Raw genomic sequence first — 19,921 nt, forward strand, 5'->3', positions numbered from 1 at the left:
TTCACTTTATGGAATCAGCTCTTCTCTGAAATATTAGCTGTTCAAATGCAAATAAATAGACAAGATTTCCTGATGATATCTATTACTGAAATGTCACAGCAGATTTTCCTTTGTAAACTCTATTGGAAAAGCAACAATAAAGATATGAAACAGTTTTCAGAAGCCTAAAAATATTTTATTAAAAAAATACAGTTTTGAAGAAGATAGGAAAAAACTTCTGTTGGCAAACATACTTATAAAGGAAACCAGGCCCCATGTTATATACTGTATAATATTTCTGGTCAAATAGGGCTTTTGGTTTGTTTGTTTGTTTTTGTTGGTGGTGGTTAACAGGCTTTGAGGTGTAGTCACCAAAAGCCAATAAGCCATGTTCTTCGATCTAATGTTTTCCCCTGTATTGGGAAAGCTGTTAATTGCTTGTTTAAGATTTGTTAGTTGGGAAACTTAGGTAATTTTGGAGAACCCCAGACTCTCAGCTCCATCTTAAAGAATTGACATCCTGCAATATGCTGGAAATTCTGCCATTAAGCGAGCTATATACAGTGTGTTGTATGACACTTAAAAGACTGCACTGAGCAGTGTAAATCTGTGGGAAGTAACTATTTCTCACTGATCAGCAGTGTTAAATATCCTGATAACGGTTCATTCCTTTCAGGAAATGTTCAAGGACACTGGAAAACATACTTTGCCATCTCCTCTCCCTGTGCCCTTTTCTCTCCCCTTAAGGACAAGCAAGTAGTCCTCTGCTTAGCCCAGTGAGGATGGTGGGGCTAACGAGAGTGCTGGAATTCTTGGGCAGGTATCTGTTGAAAACGTAGCCTGAGTTGACCTGGATCTTCCATCCCTAGTACCCTGTGCCCCCTCCCCGCCCCCTGACACACACACCTGGTGGGGAGACTAATTTGAAGTTCTTTCATAAGAGGAGTCTTTGGGGACTTCCCTGGTGGCGCAGTGGTGAAGAATCCACTTGCCAGCGCAGGGGTCACGGGTTTGATCCCTGGTCCGGGAAGATCCCACACGCCAAGGAGCAACTAAGCCCGTGCACCACAACTACGGAGCCTGTGCTCTAGAGCCCGTGAGCCACAACTACTGAGCACGTGTGCCACAACTACTGAAGCCCGCACGCCTAGAGCCCATGCTCCGCAACAAGAGAAGCCAACGCCCGCGCACCGCAACAGAGTAGCCCCTGCTCGCCACAACTAGAGAACGCCCGCGTGCAGCATTGAAGACCCAACGCAGCCAAAAATTAAATAAATAAATAAGAGGAGTCTTTGAAAAGTTCAGGTGGATCTGGGTTAAAAAATCCCAGTTTAGCCACTTACTGTGAACCTTAGACAAGGTTCTTGATCTTTCTGTTTTCAGTCTCCTTAACTGGTAAAACAGAGACAATCAGTTCTGCTCTGGAGGATGCTGTGCTGACTCTGGCTTCGCAGTGTGCCTCTCCTGTGATGGCTGTGAGGTGGTCCTGGCCTGCTGTATCACGGCGGTTCACAGCATCTAACCTGGAGAGCGCAGCTGGCTGGGGTGCAGCGTGCGTGCCTCTCCGTGGAGGTGGCACATTCCCATCCTCATGCCATCCGAGTGCGCCGGCCTGGGAATAAGTAGGGGACGGATGGCAGGAGCTGCCACAGCAGTTCTGGCAGGGTGGCACCTTTGGAGGGTCTCCCACCGATGACCCTTCTCATTTCTTCACCTTCTCCAAAGGTATGCATTGTGTTCAGCAGCACTGCACCATTTCAAAATGAATTACGTGCATTTCCCCACCTCACCCCGTTCCCTGATCTGAGAAGGACTATGGGATTTGTTGGGGAAACTAGTTTGAAAAAAACCACTCTAATAATTAAAATAATGAATTCCCACCTGTTGGTGAGGGTTTTTTGTGGCGAAGGAGCAAGTGATGATGGAAGAATTACTAGGTTGTTATTTGAGGACGTTGAGAACACAGAGGTACTTGTGAAACAACACAGGTGCTTTTAGCAGACATCCCATATTTCTTGGTAATAATCTGATCACAGTGAGCCTTGGGTCCTTTTCATTTGTGAAGTTTCAGTTTGGTTGCCCATTAAGAGAGGAGGAACACTTATTTCACTATTCCAGTCAGACATCATTTTCTTAGGAACAAGCGAGGACATCCATGCAGTTGTGCACACGTGCTGCATTTGAGGAGTTGCAGCTTATGTTACCGTGTGTGTGTGTGTGTGTGTGTGTGTGTGTGTGTGTGTGTGTGTGTGTACACTGTCCTACAGATACTGGATTGTGGTGCATGCACTGAAGAATTCTGAGGGTTTGCTTGCCCAGCTGGAATGTTAGAGAGTGGTCGTCCGCGGGAGGAGTACGAGACAGGCACCTGGCCTGTTGCCCATGCTGTGCCCATGGCCTCAGCGAGCCGTCTGTGAAGGGGTAATCCATCTTGGGTCAGCACGGCGTCCGGGTGGTTGAGAGCTGCTGGTAGGTGCATCGTGCATCAAGCACCTGCCATTAGGGGCTGTTGGTGAGACGAGGGTGGCTTCCTTTCCTCTCCGCCCTTCCCTAGCTCTCTGCTCTGCTGCTGGCGCCAGCTGCTCACCAACCCAGGCGCCACTTCTCATGTCCATCGTTTCAGGATCTCTCCTCTGATCTCTCCCTGCCATGTTCTGCCAATAAGCCCCCAGTACCTGTCATCCCTCCCATCTCAGAAAAAAGTAAGTGTCTCTGTTCCTTTCCAAGTGCTTTGCTTTAAAAAAAAAAAAAAAGTATTTATTTTTTTATACAGCAGGTTCTTATTAGTCATCAGTTTTTTACACATCAGTGTATACATGTCAGTCCCAATCCCAGCGCTTTTCTTGATTGTATTCTTTTTCTCTCCTTTGCCCCATGGCTAACCCCTCTCTTCTGCCTGCCTTCAGTCTTTCTCTTCTCCCTCTTCAGTGTACAACATGATTTAAGCCTCCCGTTCCCAAGGAAATCTCCTCAAACCCTGCTGACCCCTTTCTGCAGTGGCAGGGCTGTCCGTTACCTCAGCACCACAGTTCTCAACGGGGTCCTGTTGGCCGCCCCTGCATTATTCCTCTGACATCCTGTAGTTCCTTGCTCTTTGTAGCCCTGATGGCGTGTGGCTTGCTCTCCTGAAAGTCAGCAGCTGACTTCTTGATCACCAAAGCTTGGGCCCTTTTCTCAGTCCTTATCCTACTTGGTCTTTCTCTGAAGTTTTCGTTTGTTCTTTATTCATCCAGTAGGTAACTTTATTGGGTACCTGGTGCTGTGCTGAACGCCATCGTGAGAAGGATGATTAGACCCGGTCATGCCATTTGGGAGCGTACATCTGGTTGGCAGTTACGGGGCGCGTGCCGACTGGCACCATAGAACTCTGTGGGACGTGCTGGAGTGAGACAGGCCCCCTGAACTCGGGCGGGCCTGGTGATGGGGCTGGGGTGGTTTCTCTGGGCAAGCGCCTGGTGTGCCACGTGCCACTGATTCTTCTCGCTGTTGCAGGAGATCTTGGACTGGTGTCCAGGTGTCCTCCCTTGTCAGACTTCCATGCAGTGAAGTACACATACTGGCTTAACTGAAAGTCTCAAGGTGTAGTTTTTCATAAAGTTTTATTTAGTTAGTTAGTTCGTTTTCACTTGGCTGAGTTATTTCATTTTGACACCTGAGTATTGGTTAGTATATGACAGTTTGTTTAAACTCTGATTTAAACCGCTTGGTAATCCCTGTAGACAGCTGGTCTGTTTGTGTCCCCTGTGAGTACTTGTGAAATAGTTTGTAGTGGTGATTATCTTCTCTGTAAGTATTAACAGATACACTTCCTCTTTGAAAGAGTAGAATGTGTTAGAATGGCTGCTGCTGCCTTTGTTAGAACCTGAGAAAAAAGAATGTTACCTTTCACCTTTCACTTGAGGGGCGGGGGTTTAGAGTATTAAGTACTTTCCTCCCTTTGTCTCGGGGCACTTCACATCTTTGAATCCCTTGCTTAGTGGCCTGTGAGGCCGCTTGTGGTCCAGCCTGAGGTGACCGTACCCGTTGTGGGCTTCATCCTATGCCGCCGTAACCAAGGCCTAACCAAGGCCTGTGTTTGCTGGAGACCGATAGGAAACTTGCTCTGGGATTGCTCCTTTGTTGGTGTGTTTTCTGCAAAGCCACACTATTGTGGAACCAGCACTGAGACACTCAGAACAAACCCAGTGACTTCCCCTAGCAGGCTGGCCTTGATGAAGTCAAGGAGTAGGTGTCTGTCCCCTCCTAGTCCTGTATTTCTTCTTCGCCACATCACACCTCCTCCCAAGAGGTGCTTCAGTAACTGTGCTTAACTTAGGAGCCAGCGTGTCCTGTACCTAGCAACTCTTTTTGTTTGTTTTCTTGAAACAACAACAACAAAAAATGGTGGAATTATTTAAGAAAGAAGCTTTTGTTTTTCGTAGGCTTTTTTTTTTTTTAATTTTTTTCCATTTCCGTTCTTCCACCACTGGCTCTCTTCTCTCATTGATGAGGCCGACCTTGTCTGTCCAGTTATTTTTCTCTGGCCAGTGCCTCCATCGTTGGGAACAGAGGGGGATGTAGGGTCTGAAGGGGATCATTACATCATGGCAAGTGGTTGCTTCACCTCATTAATGACCCGCTTAGATATGTGTTTTCTACCTTGTAATTGGAGAATTTATTATATTGTAAATGTTGATCTAGATGCTAATGTCTTTGAAAATTAATATTGTATAGAAATAGTGCCTAGGTTTTCTTTTCTCCCTTTACCATTTGAGTTCGAATGGTCATGCGTTGTGAGAAGCGTTTGGCACCATTTAGAATTTGTAAACAATAGTGCTAAGAGCCAGTGTCAGTTGGAGACTGGTGCAGACATAATGGTTGATGGCCCAATGAATGTATCACTTGTCTAAGATTTTGTTATAGTGACTTTGTCTTCACCCCCTTGGAAGCTCGTATGAACCGCAGTTACCTTTTATTGCTCGATTCGTGTTGTCTGTGCCAGTCACAGAGCAGCAGGGGAGCAGACCAAGTCGGAATAATTAGATTGAGGAGTGAATGTCACACTTCTAATTTCATTCTCTTTTCAAGGGATTACTAGTGTCCATTTAATAAAATGAGATTAACCTAACCCTCTGCAGCAGGAGTATTTGAAAGCTGCCAGTCAGTATAATCTTGACAGCTCAAAAGAAGTTGTGTTCTCAGCACTCTCAGAAGCAGCGTCATGTTTTGTTGGCTGAAAGTCTTGACTGCACAGGGATGCGTATGTTTGTGTGAGCGCGTGTGTTTATGTCATTAAAGGCAGATCGTACGGAGAGTGGATTTGAAAGAGGAAAAGGTTTATGGACTTAACCATACTATCTGGAAATAATAAACACCATATAATTTACTTTGAGTTGCCGGATACCAGTAATAAAATACGTAAAATTATGAGACCAAAATTTTACAATTAAAGAAACAGTTAAAAAGCAAATAATGAGGCATCTTTTCTTGACTGTTTTAGAAAACCTCGGATCAATTCTCAGCTGGTGGCCCAGCAAGTGGCCCAACAGTATGCCACTCCGCCGCCCCCTAAAAAGGAGAAGAAGGAGAAGGTTGAAAAGCAAGACAAAGAGAAACCCGAGAAAGATAAAGAGATTAGTCCTAGTGTTACCAAGAAAAATACCAACAAGAAAACAAAGTAAGTCCTTGGGTAACTCAGTACAGTACTATATTATTTTGCAGGTGAATCAGAGATGTCTTTTAAATGCCTCTTTTTCTGTCTCCCCATTTAGACCAAAGTCTGATATTCTGAAAGATCCTCCTAGCGAAGCGAACAGTATACAGTCTGCAAATGCTACAACAAAGACCAGTGAAACGAATCACACCTCAAGGTATTTGAAACTAGAGTGAAATACCACGTCGCTGCCCTCATTCATTCACCTGCTCATAATCAAGAGTCAGGGGTGGTTTTGTGCCTGTGGGTTTGTAGGCTTAGAAGAGGTGGGGTGAAGAGCTGGTGGCGGGGGGGACTGTTAACTTGCAAAATACATGCACATAGATATGAGCTGCTTTTATATCACTGAGTCCAAAACAGGAGAAAGATAAATTGATCATAATTTTGCAGTGGTCCGAAGCTTGGCTAACGGATGGCGGTTTCGTTTCTTGCTATGCTTAGACGGCAGATTTGGTAGTAAGCGCTGTTATCCGTGCTGGTGTTTTAGATTCATTGCCACAGCGACACATGCAGTCTGTGTGTGTGGCGGGGTGATGTTGGGCCAGAAGTCCTTTGCATCCGTAGCCGATTTCACGGGTTCTTCCCCTGTGGTGTTGCTTTCAGGCCCCGGCTGAAAAATGTGGACAGGAGCACTGCACAGCAGTTGGCAGTAACTGTGGGCAACGTCACCGTCATTATTACAGACTTTAAGGAAAAGACTCGCTCCTCCTCGACCTCCTCATCCACAGTGACCTCCAGTGCAGGGTCAGAACAGCAGAACCAGAGCAGCTCGGGGTCGGAGAGCACAGACAAGGGTTCCTCCCGTTCCTCCACGCCAAAGGGCGACATGTCTGCAGTAAATGATGAATCTTTCTGAAATTGCACATATGGAGTTGTGAAAACTATGAATCAGGGTATGAAATTCACATCCTCCACCTGCCCATGCCGCTTGCACCCCTGGAGAATCTTCTGTGGACATCGACCTCTTAGTGATGCTGCCAGGATAATTTCTGCTTGCCATGGGCATCTGGCCCCCAAGGAATTTCGCACCCTGACGATTACTCTTGACACTTTTATGTATTCCATTGTTTTATATGATTTTCCTAACAATCATTTATAATTGGATGTGCTCCTGAATCTACTTTTTATATAAAAAAAAATCTGCTGTGCACAATTTTCCATGTACATTACAACTGGTTTTTGTTTTTGTTTTGTTGGGGGGGAGTGGGGTGGGATGGGGAGGGAGCTTTTATTTATTGTGTTCACAGACTCCATCCTTTCAGCATATCCTTTTAAGTTTAGTTCTTTCTTCCAGTTATACTATGTACTATCAGTTTTGATATAACTATATATATATAAATATAAAATTATATATAAAGGGTTATTTGAAACCAATCCATGGCAACGCTGGTGCTTGATACACTGTGAAGTGAATACAACATTGAACAGTTACAGATCTGGGACAGTCCCTTCTATGAAAGTGCTGAAATTAAGTTAAAATCAGTCTTACGTGAAGTATGTTCCAACCCACGTGGGAACTTGACTCTCTCATCTGTCTAAAGAGTACTGGACGATAGAAAAATATATATTTTTTAAACAATGTGATCTCAAATTAAAGACTGCTCCAGATAGCCTGCATTTGCGATGGAATAACTGACAAATCACAAGTGGTTTAGTTGGGAGGGCTTTGATCAGTCAAAAGTAACGAAACTAGCTCCAGAATGCCAAGTATTCGTGTAAATTACGGTTACATGTTAACATTGCTGTTCTTACATAAGCATTCATGAAAATATGGTATTCTGTAACTCGAATTCCATCCATTTTCCAGACCTCTACTCATGTCTGAGGTAAATTGATAAATTGTCTCTTAGTTTTAGGATTCAAAGTGTGTAACCTGTATTTTTGGTCCATACAAGAAGCAAATCCCTGTCTCCACTTTGCATGTGGCGTTTTGTTCAATGGAACTTTGTTTGCCTCACTTCCCCTCGTTTCCCTTAACCCTACCCATTCAGTTGTGAGAATTCTTTTTCTTTCTTAAAATCTAGTCTTGTTGTTTTACTGAACAAAGGTTATCAACGAGTACATCCAGTCCCCACATGGAGCTTTTCAGTGTTGGGAGACTCGTCTCAATTCCCTGCTGTGGGAAGGAACGCAGTGGTGAATACATGGTTGAAGTGGTGGCAGCCAGAGTTGCAGGGAAAGCTCCTACTTCCTGCGGGCCTGTGATCCTTTTCTTCCTCAGCATAAAGATAGCTTGAGTAAACTCTCGTTTAAAAAAGATTCTTTTCACTCTCTTTTTAAAACTGTCTTGCAAAAACAAACCAAAGAAGGGGGAGAAAAAAATAAGACCTCTAATATGAATCCACCCTTCCTCCTTTTAAAGATGTTCTGTTTTGCTTTGTTTAGATTTAGGGTCTGTCTTCTCTTTGACTCTTATTACATTCATATCCGCAGAGTTCATAGACTTGGGAGTCATTTCAAGCGTGGGAACTTGATGTCACCTTCCTTTATTTGACGGTACTTCCGGCAGGGCAGCAGATGAGTAATGAAACACCACATTTTGGTGTGAAAAACCTGGTTTGCTTAAGAATAGAAATAACTTCTGTCTGTGGAGGCAACAAGTAAACAGAAAAATTAACAGCTTGATTTGAGTAGCCAACAGGAAGGCTCCTTTCACATTTACATTAAAACTATTCCTTAGTCACTTATGTACCATCATTTAAATTCTGTTCTCAAAGGTATAGATGATAAAGCAGTGCCATTTGTTGCTGTGGTCCTATTCTCAAATGCATGGACAATGTTCCCCCTCTTTTTAAAATACTACTTGCATCTGGGATGCAAGCTATACTTACCTTTTTAAATACATTTTTAAAGTATTTATTAATGAACCAAAGGAAATCAGATGCTTTCTATAAGCATCAGGATATAGAATACATAGTGATTTGACTATGAATTTTAAATCCACATTTTAATATTAGTGGGGTATTGCAAAGACATTCCTTCTAAAGTTTTAATATTCCTTTTATTAAGGGTCTCAGGGAGGGTGAATTAGTCAGCCATATTTATTTTCCAGAGGTGTAAGGAATTGCTAAGTTTTTTAATTAACTTTTTAAAAAAATTTAAACGTCACCAAACTCATGTGGGTTGCACTGCTTTTGGAACCAGTAAGTGTTGGTTTGCACTTTGTTCAGAAACACTGTGTACTTTTTCAAAATTAGTTTCATGTAAAGTGATTGGACCCCGAGATTAGTGGGAAAAGCTGGTTCACCAGCTACTCAGAGGCTGCTAATTGATTCATCGCCAATGTCTTGGTTTTTCAGTTTTGCCTCCGTGATAAATTAAAGAATAAATTAAAGAACGGGGAGGGGTGAAGGAAGGGAGGATTGCTTTAGAACAGGTGAGAGGAAGAAATGGCCATTTTGGTAGAAACTGCAGCGCACGGTGGGTGGGGCTGCTCTCGGCAATCAGAAGTTCTTGGGCCCATCCTTTAGCTGCTGTTGTGCATTCTGTTCCGGTAGTGAGGCGGTAGGTACTTTAGGCTTTTAATTTCGGAAATTGATGACATCCCTCAGGCATGTATTCTGGAAATGGAATTCCTGTAACTCTCTGCATTTGCAGTTTGCCCTACGATTAGTAGGCAGTGTGTCAAAACACTAGTGTAGATGATAAAGATACATATTAAAAGAGGACCAGAAATACTTGGTATTCAGCGGCACAGTAAGCAGGTTATAAAAACAAAACAAACAAAAGCACAGTGTTACGCTTGCAAGTTTCCCTTTGTTTTACTACCACACAATCCTTCACCCTCGTGCGTGCACGCGCACAGAGCTTATCTGACCTGCTCTGCTTGAGTCATGCAGTTCAAAAAATAACAGTAATCATAAGGTAAAGACATCTTGACGCCCACAAAAAATTTTAGTCAAAATCTTACAGTTTCAATCTGGATGTTCAAAACATTGGCAGAAGCTTCTGTGAGTTTAATTCCACTAAGATGTTTCACCTGCCTTATCAAGACCATTCTCAGTCTACTTTTTTAAGCTACCGTATCTTAAATTATTGAAAATTTATTAATTGCTGAATATATAATAACCTTTGCTTGTATGTAACCGAAAATGGTTTAAGAGCCAACATGTAGAGTATGACAATGGAGCTGAACAGTTTTTAACGCGCAAGCAGTTCTGTTCTTGTGTATGACCTGTAACCTTAATTTACTGTGTAAAGATGGTTACATTATTTCCTTAGCTTTGTTCGTTGGAGACAAATAGAGAATGCTTGTTAAGTACGTCAAAACATAATCTTAACCTTGTGAATTTTTGTTAATGTATTATACGAGCTATATTTTTCATTTGCCCAGAAAGACAGCTTGTATAACGCTTTTGGAAGTTCCTGCTCTGTAACGTCTTTAGAGCTGACAGTCTGTTAGGTTTGTTTTTTTTTTCTTCATGCTAAAGTGTCGGTGGTTTTGTGAACTGGTCAGAAATTCACAGGTCTTAAATGTTTGGGGGAAATTTATATTGGACACTGCTCTTTGTCTAGCAAATAAAAGATGTTAATATATTCCTGTTACTGGCATGTGCACGACTATGTTATTAGAAGCCACTTTATCGTTTTCCTGCTTTAAATAGAAATGTCTATTTATGAATTCTGCTTGTAGTTTTTTCACAAATAAAATAGTAAAATTTACATTGAAATCTTTATTTTTGTCCGTGTAGACTTTAGCCCGTAGGAAAACAGTTAACTTTTTGTACTCAGATTTTTCACTTGTGTAATATTCCCCGTAGAACAGGAGGCCAAGAACTTGAGTTTATCAGATGCTGAAGTTGATTTGGGTGTCTCAGTGCACGGCTCAGAGCTGCAGCAGAAAATATAATGGAACCAAAGAATGGCCGAACTTTGGAAGAAAGCGAGCTAGTGTCTGTAAATGCATCCTTTGAGGTAGGTTGCAGTGATTTAAGGAAGGAAGTGGAGGTGATGGGTAACGATGATTAATTCAGTGCATGACTGAAAACCCTCAGAAGGCATCCCGTTTCTGGCCAACTGCAGCTAGGTAAATTGTGACTCTGATGTAAAGGAAATGCAGTGTCAAACCTAAAAGCCCCACAAACAAAGCCGGCTTATTGCCCCGGGCTAGGGAGACTGCTGCTGAGACAGTCACTTCCAAAGACCGTGGAAGTCACTTAACAGCACTCATAAGAGTCATCTGTGATTACTGGTCTTTGGCCTGAGTCTGCACTTGAACTAGCACGGAGAGGAGGAGAGTATAAATGGTGCAGGACTGTAATTGGAAAATGGGTTTGTCCTGGTAAAAGAAAACTTAGCAAACTTCATTCTTTTTTGTCTTTGCTCCTGGCTCCTCGGGAGTCTTGGAAAGGATCTGGAAGGATTGAAGAGCAGGGAGCAAGCAGGGTCTCTGATGTTTCCCAGGGCTCTCAGATAAAGTGATGGGCTGTACCCCGACCCGTCAGCTTTCCTTGATACCCGAGGAGTCCTTTTTGAGGGTCCCCGCTGCCAGTGGCACTGGCACCACGTTTTGAGGCGAACGGAGGCTGCTTCCCACACCCGATGGAGGTGGACAGCAAGGTGCTGGACCCTACAGTGAAAGTGCAAGAATGTCTTTTAGGAAGAGTGGATTCCTTCCGGTTGTGAAGATGAGAAGGGAGGTGGAGGCTGCTTCCCTCATTCTTTAGCTAAACCCCAGCCTTGATACCACATGTCCAGACCCCTGCTGAGGAATATCGTGGCCAGGGTGTGACACCGTCGAGGTAAGAAGCTCTTGCTGAATTAATCTTGGTCAAGGGTAGGATGATGTTTTCAGCCGGGAAGTGACCAGGCCGTGCTCTGCTTGCCTTGTCCTGTAACGTGGAAACAAGGGCAGCGAGGAGAAGAGGGCTGTCAGGGAGGCCCTGCATGTGTTTCATCCTTGACCTCCCAGCAGTTCTGAAGAGCTCCTCTGAAATTTTAACATCATAGCAAGGAAAGCTTCAGAGCCATTGTGTTAGGCTTAAGAACTCTTGATCAAGGTCCTGTTTGTTAATGATCAAGAGAAGCCAGGTTCTAATCTGGCTGCCCCTTAATGACGTTTGTCAGGAAAGGACAGTCTTCATCCCGGCAGCCTGGGCTCTGTAAGCGCAGTGGAAATGAACCACTGAATACTGCAGGGAAGGCTCTGATTTTTCTAGAAAAGATCGTAGGCCATGTCTGGAGAGATTGAAGGGAGGGGGCTCAGGTCTGGGCAGACCCTAGAGTGAAAGTAGGCATCCAGCTGTTGTGTTCTGCCTGGTCAACCTGCCTTCTCTCCAGGCATAAACCGCAAGGCTGGGGCGGAAGTCAGCTGTAAGGCATCCAGTGCCCGGTTACACATCCACCGTGGTTCTGTAAAACAGCGAATAGGGCAGAGTGTGTGTGGAGACAAGGGCACGGGCTGAAGTTGGCCCGTTCCTGCAGGTGCTTTGGACTTGAACCACCCACCCTGTTCTGCCCACCTCGAGCTTGTGCCAGGCATCACAGATTGATCACAGTACTGTTTTTCAGCTGAGTTCAGCCTCTGAAACCTCAACACAGCTCTCCAGGCATCCTTACCCACAGCAACTGGGGAACCCTACAAGGCAGATTTTTGTTTGTTTGTTTGTTTTTTTACGGTACCCGGGCCTCTCTCACTGTTGTGGCCTCTCCCGCCGCGGAGCACAGGCTCCGGACGCGCAGGCTCAGCGGCCACGGCTCACGGGCCCAGCCGCTCCGCAGCACGTGGGATCCTCCCGGACCGGGGCACGAACCCGTGTCCCCTGCATCGGCAGGCGGACTCCCAACCACTGCGCCACCAGGGAAGCCCATACAAGGCAGTTTTGAATCAACTGTTCAGTTGTGGAGCACTTGGCTGGAGCCATATGGATTCCAAGCAGAAGGCAGCTCAGAGGCTTGAAGGAGTCAGGAAAGAAGAGAACAAAATACTCGACACCAACTCTTAACACTGTTCACAACGGGACCAGAGGAGGAGGCCGATGTTGAGCACTGTCGCTTTGAGTGCCAGGCCAGCGGCCCCCACCATGTAGGCTGGACCGGGACCTGCCCAGGCTGTCACACCGGTTCTGCCAACTCGGGGACTCTCAGATGACAGGGCAGAACACCAAACGGGTGCGATTCCTGGAAACAACAGGATACACCTTTGGAGCCAGAAGTGGGTGAGACTCCCACCTCCACCTGACTGGGTGACCTTGGGCAAGTCAGCTTCCTCAGGCTCGTTTTCCTCACCTCTGAAGTAAACTTCTCCAACCCTGTTCTCTGCTCCAAGGGGCCATGGGCCAGTGGCCCAGTCGTTGCTTGTATTTTGCCATGTTTCTAATAATGGAGAGCAAAACTTTTCCCGAGAACGTTCATTCTAACGCTTCACTGATGTTAACACCAGGAATGAATGAGAAGGGTTTGTTTTGGTTTGTGATTGTCTTATCTTGTTTTTAAAAATTTCCTTTAGCTATCTGTCTGTCTGTCTTTCTCTCTGTCTGCCACTTACCACCATGGAGGCCACATTTGGAACCACAGTGGCTTTGCAAGGGGATCGCTTGTCTCACCTTCAGGTACCAATTAGTTGCAGAGATAGGACCATTGAGAGCTGTAAACCGGAACTCCCACCACAGAAGAGGGAAGGTTCTGGCGCTGTAATTGCAGATGGGGAAATCCTCCTGGAACATCTGTGTGCCAGCATCGTGGCCTTGGCGGGGTGCCGGCTCCCCTCCCTGTGGGTTTGTCCACCGTCACTTAACCAGGGAGGATGTAACAGTCTGCTCCGGCTGTCAGCCGTGCTCTTGAATCCTCTCTCATCTTAGTCACACTCCTGCTTAAGTGAGTCGTTCTTGACTCCCTGGACACCAGAAGCCTTTCTTCCTGACAGCAGGTGAGATGCTGGCAGCCTCTCGACGGGGACCATCCACTTCAGTGCCTGCGAAAATCCCCACCGCCCGGCGACCCAGACATCTGAAGATTTTGCTTAAGAGAGTCGGCTGCCACCGGAGGGAGGTGTGCTGGGCTGGCGGGCCCCGCGTGGGCTCCGCTCCCCCTGAGCCGGGCCCCCCGCCTCGCGCCCCGCCCCCCCCCCCCCCGCCTCCCGGGCACCGCCGCTTGGGAAACGCTGGTGCTGCTGGAGGGGAGTGAGGGGCGGGGGCAGGCCGCCTGGCACGCAGGAGGCGTGAAATTCACAAGACCAATTCCGGAAGCCGGAAGCCGGGGGTGAGGGGGGTGGGGCGGTGACATACTACTTCAGCGTGAATTTTCACAGTAAAACGCAGGACCTCAAGGAAATTTCACATTCTCCGTATACTCTGCTGCCTTGACGGGTGCTTCTGCTGAAAAGTTTGAGGAAGGCTGCTATTCTCCTGCTCCCAACCGCACAGAGCCTAGCCATGGAGAAGGCGGTAAATATATATGACGAGGCGTGGGCTCCAAGGCCTTGCTACGGGCGTTTTCTAGTCTCTGGCAGTTGGCCTTCTCTCACACAGCCGCCTGCCTGAGTGCCTCTAAAAAGCCTGGCACTCAACCACGTGAAAGCCGGCCCGTAACTTCCCTCTGTTCTTAGCCGGTCTCTCCCGCTATGAAGTCATCCCCCCTCACAAAGCCCAGCGTTGACTCTGCTGCTGTTTCGTGGTAAAGGACACAGTTCCAGGACAGCGGCTAGCCGATACCCTCCCCCCCTTCCCAACTCCTCCCCACAAGGAAGGTTCTGGCTTCGCCTTACAATTCTCCTGGAGAACAGGCTCTTCCACTCCAGGGCCACCAGTCCTGCCGGGAGCTTGCATCCCAAGAAGCAGCAGGCCCTGTGGGAGGAGCCGGGATGGTGGCCAGCCTCCCGCCGTCATGTTGAAAGACTTAACATTTTATTTCCTGAGTTTTGTTTAGATGGCTTAGCTGCTTTTCTCTTTATTTGTCAGATGTCAGCCCACCCTGGAAATGACAGTCTGATTCTGGCCTCCCACTAAACCACTGCTGTGGACCGTACACAAACAGAACTGTCCTTACATCTTGACAACCCTCACTCAGTGTCACAAAGGACACAGCCAGCCTGAGCCCAGGCCTGTCTGATCAGAAGTACCATAAGTGAATATAAGAACAATAACATCCGGGCTTCCCTGGTGGCGCAGTGGTTGAGCGTCCGCCTGCCGATGCGGGGGACGTGGGTTCGTGCCCCGGTCCGGGAGGATCCCACATGCTGCGGAGAGGCTGGGCCCGTGAGCCATGGCCGCTGGGCCTGTGCATCCGGAGCCTGTGCTCCGCGACGGGAGAGGCCACAACGGTGAGAGGCCCGCGTACCGCAAGAAAAAAAAAAAAAAAAGAAGAATAACATCTCCCAGTTAGGCAGTACAGACCCTTAATGTCCTTGAATGATGAAAGGGAGGCAAACATCCTTGAGCTTTGCCTGATTCCTCAAGCTTTCAGCTTGGAACTTGAATGTGATAGCTGCACCTCGGTCATCTCAGCCTATGAGGTCACCTTAAGGTTGGAAGCTACACAGTAAGGATAACAAGAGGTGAGAAAAATTTTGTGATTTCTCTTTTGTGTTTTTATGTTTTTGTTTTTCTTAGAAACATCCTCATGCTATGGGTTGAATTATGTCCACACAAAAGATGTGGATGTCCTAACCCCCGTGTCTGTGAATGTGGCCTTATCTGGAAATAGGGTCTTTGCAGAGGATTGGGTTAAAATGAGGTCAGTAGGATATGCCATAATCCAATATGACAGGTGTCTTTATAAAAGGGGAAATTTGGACATAGAGACAGACATGCACATAGGGAGAATGCCACGTGGAAATGAAGGCAGAGATTGGAGTGATGCTTTTACAAGCCAAGAAATGCCAAAGGTTGCCAGCAAACCAGCAGAGGCGAGGAGAAAGGCAAGACACAGACTCTCCCTTGACAGTCCTCAGAAAGACCCAACCCTCGCCAACGTCTTTATTTTGGACTTCCAGCCTCCAGAACTGTGAGACAATATGTTTATGTTGCTTTAAGCCACCCAGTTTGTGGCACTTTATTACAGCAGCTCCCAGAAACTAGTACACCTCATCTTTGACTTCCAGTTCTTCTATTAAGCTCATTTCTTCTGTCATGTTTCTGATTTCCAAGAGCCTTTTGTTGTTGTTGCTTTTCTCTGTATATTTTCTTTTTGTCACATCCTCTTCTTATTTCATGCCTGTAGTATATTCTCTCATCTCTCTTAGAAAATCAATGACGATTGAAAGCTTTTTTTTCCCAGAAGTCGTCTCTGTTGTTAAGGTCCTTGTTTTACGCCCTGTTAAAGGCTTTCCTCAGGTGTCTCCTATTGAAGAGGGGGCGGGCTGAAAGGCTGAGACTCCAAGCCTAGAGCAGAGCTTGTTATCTGTTGAGGGATGGGTTGGCGCTGTTTTTTGGGAAACGCTGAATGTAAATGTCGTTAGGTCTGCCCACCTCAGGAGTCGCAGACCCTTCCGAATTCCTGTGTGGAAGTAAAGACTGACCGGGAACAGTCTGGGGCCTCAGTCCTCATCAGGTAAAGCCATGTATCGTCTGCTTCACCTTCTTGGGGGAATAAACCTTCATTCTAGGGTGGAGTCGGGGAGGAGCGGGCACCCTGCCTCCAGGAGTGAGAGGTGGGCCCAGCGAGCCCATCTGGGAAACCATCCACTTCTTTATAAAGCTTTAACCAGTTCTCCTTATTCAGTCAGCCCTACCCTTCACCTCGACTTCTAGAATTACATGAGGAACAAATTCCTGACCTTTGGAAAGATTTGGTTGACTGGTGGTTTTTGCAACTTGGCTTAAGATTTGGCTTTCTTAAGGCAGTGGCCACCTACCCATCTATTCCCCAGCTTAAAATCTTTTCTTATTGTTGTCTCCTCTTCATTCTCCCAGACTTTGTTTGTTTTGTTTTTCGGATTTTTGTTTTTGTTTTTTTGCTGAAACAAAACAAAAAACCAGCCAAACAAACAAAAAACACCCCCCGCCCCCAAACGCTGACCAAAACCTCGACTCTAGTTTAGATGGTACGCCAAGAGGGAACAAAATGATGTGTGTGTGTACAGTGCTCCATCTTCATGCGAAAGCCTCAAGGTCTCTTTTTAAAACTAACTTTTACCTTCATGATGAAAACACTCAACCAACTAGGAGAAGATGACAGCTTCCTCAACCTGATGAGGCTCAATACTGGCCAGGCAGAGGGTCTAGGCGGTGGCTGGGACGCCCCCACCTGCTACAAGGAGATTTCCAGGCACGGCTGGAGAGAAGTGAATTTGGGAAGGCTGCAAAGGGGTCGTGGTGAGCAGGGAAGCTCACTGGCGCAGCTAATGGTGGGGAAGGGCTGAGCCCTGGCGCTGGGGGCCTGCTCCCTACTGCCCGCTCCAATTCTCGCTAGGAAAATGAGGCCTCTCCGGCTTCCTCGAGGCTGAGGAATGCCATGTGGTATGCATTACCCGCCAAGCAACAGGCCACTTACCTTGCCCAAGGCCAGGAGCAAACAGACCTAATTGACGTAGCCACTGGGATATTGTATGTCTCTCACTGTGGTCCCAGAACTGGAGACCCTCTTCCTTTTGCAACCAGGATAACATGGTGGTCTTCAGTCTCAATGCAAAAAGCAACGAAACCACATTTTAGACTGTTTGGTGTGTGGGGAGGGGGCGGGGTTTGAAGTGGTTTCTGGTTAATCCCAGCTGCATCAGGCCCTCCGAGAGGTTGGCTACAGCTGGGGGCTGCTAGAATGAGGAAACGATTTCAGTAAGCTGGCCTGCGTCTGCATTCCCAAATGTGGAGTTCAAGGATTCATCTTGGAGAAAATGAAACAGAAGCTTCCAACAAAGGGTTCTTGGAAGTCGGTTTGTAATTAACCTTTCTGTGTAACGTGAGATTTCTCAACTAAATGGAGGGGAGAAAAAATAGGTTCAATTTTAATAATTAACAGATACTTGTAAACAGAAGTTCCGATGTGCTTTATAGTGTATTGATTACCGTATGCTGGGGGTACTGGTCGAGAGGCATATCTCTGATCCAGTCTATCTCTTCCCTTTAATTCGGATTTTCTCCTGTCCTTGACAAACGTGTTGGGCCCGGCCTGGCCCTCTGTGGGAGCGTCTGCACAGCTCCTGGAGCCTGCGGGCCCCGGTGCCAGTGTCTGCGCTCATTTAATCTGTGACCTCGCGGACTTGTCTCCAAGCCATAATTGAACTCCCATTTGATCCATTTGACCTCATTTTCCCCACCCCCACCCCCCACCCCGGAGCCGATTCCCTGGGGACAGTGTGCTCTGGGGACCCAACAGGCTGTAGGAGTTGCCCCCTGTGCCCTCCCGTGCAGAGTGCTGCCTCCGGACAAGTCTTGTTTGGCCTCCAGGAGTTGAAAAGTGTTGTTGCCTGTGGATGCCATTCTCGCTGTATTAGCTTGCTAGGGCTGCCGTAATAAAGTACCCCAGACCGGGTGGATTAACAACAGAAATCTCACAGTTCCTCGGGGTTGCCGAACCAAGGTCAAGGTACTGACAGTGTTTCCTCCAAGGTCTGTGAGGGAAAGGCCTGTTCCCGGCCTGTCTCCTTGCCTTGCAGGTGGCCATCTTCTCCCAGTGTCTCTTGGTATCATCTTCCCTCAATGCGTTTCAGTCCCTCTGTGTCCAAATTTCCCCTTTTCATAAAGACACCAGTCATACTGGGTTAGGACCACCCTAACAACTTCATTTTAACTTCATCATCTGCAAGGACTCTGTCTCCTAATAAGGTCACATTCTGAGGTCCTGGGGGTACAATTTAACACATGAATTTTGAGCGGACACAGTTCAACTCCTAAGGATGCCATGGTGCTTCTTTTGCCGTGGCCCTGTCTCTCCACTGGTGCCTCTTACTGGGTGCCTCTCACCAAGTACATTCCCTCCTGGCTTCTGTACGCTTTTGGGTTTTGTGCCCCTGCCCTCATTTAGAAGTTCATTCGTTCATTCATTCATTCATTCATGTGTTTAATCAAATGTAACGGTGCTTACTTTGAAAGATGGCTGAGGGAATTCCCTGGCAGTCCACCGGTTAGGACTTGGCGCTTTCACAGCCAGGGCCTGGGTTCGATCCCTGGTCGGGGAGCTAAGATCCCACAAGCCATGTGGCCTGACCAAAAAAAATTGCTGAGAACATGAAATAACATATTTACATGTTTCGCTTCATGTCTGACACATAGTACGTACTCAACCGCATTGATTCATCCATGCATTTACCGATATTTATTAAGCAGCCCTAAGGCCAGAAATGGGGCTGGGCTGAGCCTGGAAAGCCAGGTAAGGTACCTGCCCCGATGAGCTTCGAGGAGGGCGGACTTGATCCAGTAGCCCCAGGAGAAGTGTGTGAAGCAGCACTGGTGAGTGCTCTGCTCAGCTGTGGGTCCCAGGGAACCTGGGGCTGGAGCAGAAAGAACCGGGCAGGAAGGCACAGGTGGGCTCACAGGGCAGGCCTGTGGAGCCTGTGGCCCTGCGGGAAGGCAGCTGAGCTTCCTCCTCGTGTCCCGGGTGATGCTATTAGTAGTTTTCCAGCAGAGGTTGACAGAATCAAGGTTGTGCTGAGGGGAACAGGTTGGACTGGGGCAAGAAGAGATTCCAGGAGAGGTCCTGGCAAGCTGCAGCAGGCGCCCCAAGGAGAGAGACGGGAGCTGGGCCTGGAGGGTGGTGGTAGAGACAGGGAGAGGCGGTCGGCTTTGAGAGGTGAGGGGTAGAGTTGGCAGGACGTGGGGATGGATGGGTGGGCGTGGGAGGGAGGAGCCCTGGAGGGACTGGCTTGCAGAGCCGGCGGCGTGGGGTGGGGGTGGGGCTTCCCTCTGAGAGAAGCAAGAGGGCCTGGTTGGTGGTGAGATGTTACATTTCAGGCAGGGGAGTCTAGACTCGGTAAAGCATGAAGTTATTGTCAACCGTGTGCTCGTTCATTCCACAGCTATTTATGGAGTGTTTGTCCACGGCAAGAACAGTGCTGGGTGTCAGGGATACCGCAGTAAACAATGCAGAGCCTTATCCCGTGGACATTCTAATGGGAAGCTAGACAACAAGCATGGGAGCACATAGATAATAAGGTCCTTCCAGACTGTGATAAGGAAATGCAGCCAGGCAAGGTGATGGGAGGGCTTAGGGGCTACCTCAGTTGGAGTGGACAGGAAAGGCCTCTCTGAAGAGGTGATATTTGAGCTGAAGCCTGCATGGTGAGAATGAGGGAAGAACCTGGGGAAGTTCTTGGTGGGCACAGCATGTGCAAAGGCCCGGAGGAGGGAGAGGAAGCCTCAAAATGAGGTTGTTGGA

General features: G+C 47.1%; 1 protein-coding gene across 1 annotated transcript in view; it reads left to right on the plus strand.

Annotated features, from left to right (window-relative positions):
• RYBP (RING1 and YY1 binding protein) overlaps positions 1–6,872 on the plus strand; it is a 73,124-nt gene extending 66,252 nt beyond the window's left edge. The window contains exons 3-5 of the mRNA XM_059077930.2: positions 5,459–5,635; positions 5,730–5,828; positions 6,275–6,872. Of these exons, the coding sequence (XP_058933913.1) occupies positions 5,459–5,635; positions 5,730–5,828; positions 6,275–6,527 (529 nt within the window). The 3' untranslated portion in view covers positions 6,528–6,872. The remainder of the gene's footprint in view (positions 1–5,458; positions 5,636–5,729; positions 5,829–6,274) is intronic.
• The last annotated feature ends 13,049 nt before the right edge of the window (positions 6,873–19,921 follow it).

Source organism: Kogia breviceps, chromosome 10, assembly GCF_026419965.1.
Source record: "Kogia breviceps isolate mKogBre1 chromosome 10, mKogBre1 haplotype 1, whole genome shotgun sequence".
NCBI lineage: Eukaryota > Metazoa > Chordata > Mammalia > Artiodactyla > Physeteridae > Kogia > Kogia breviceps.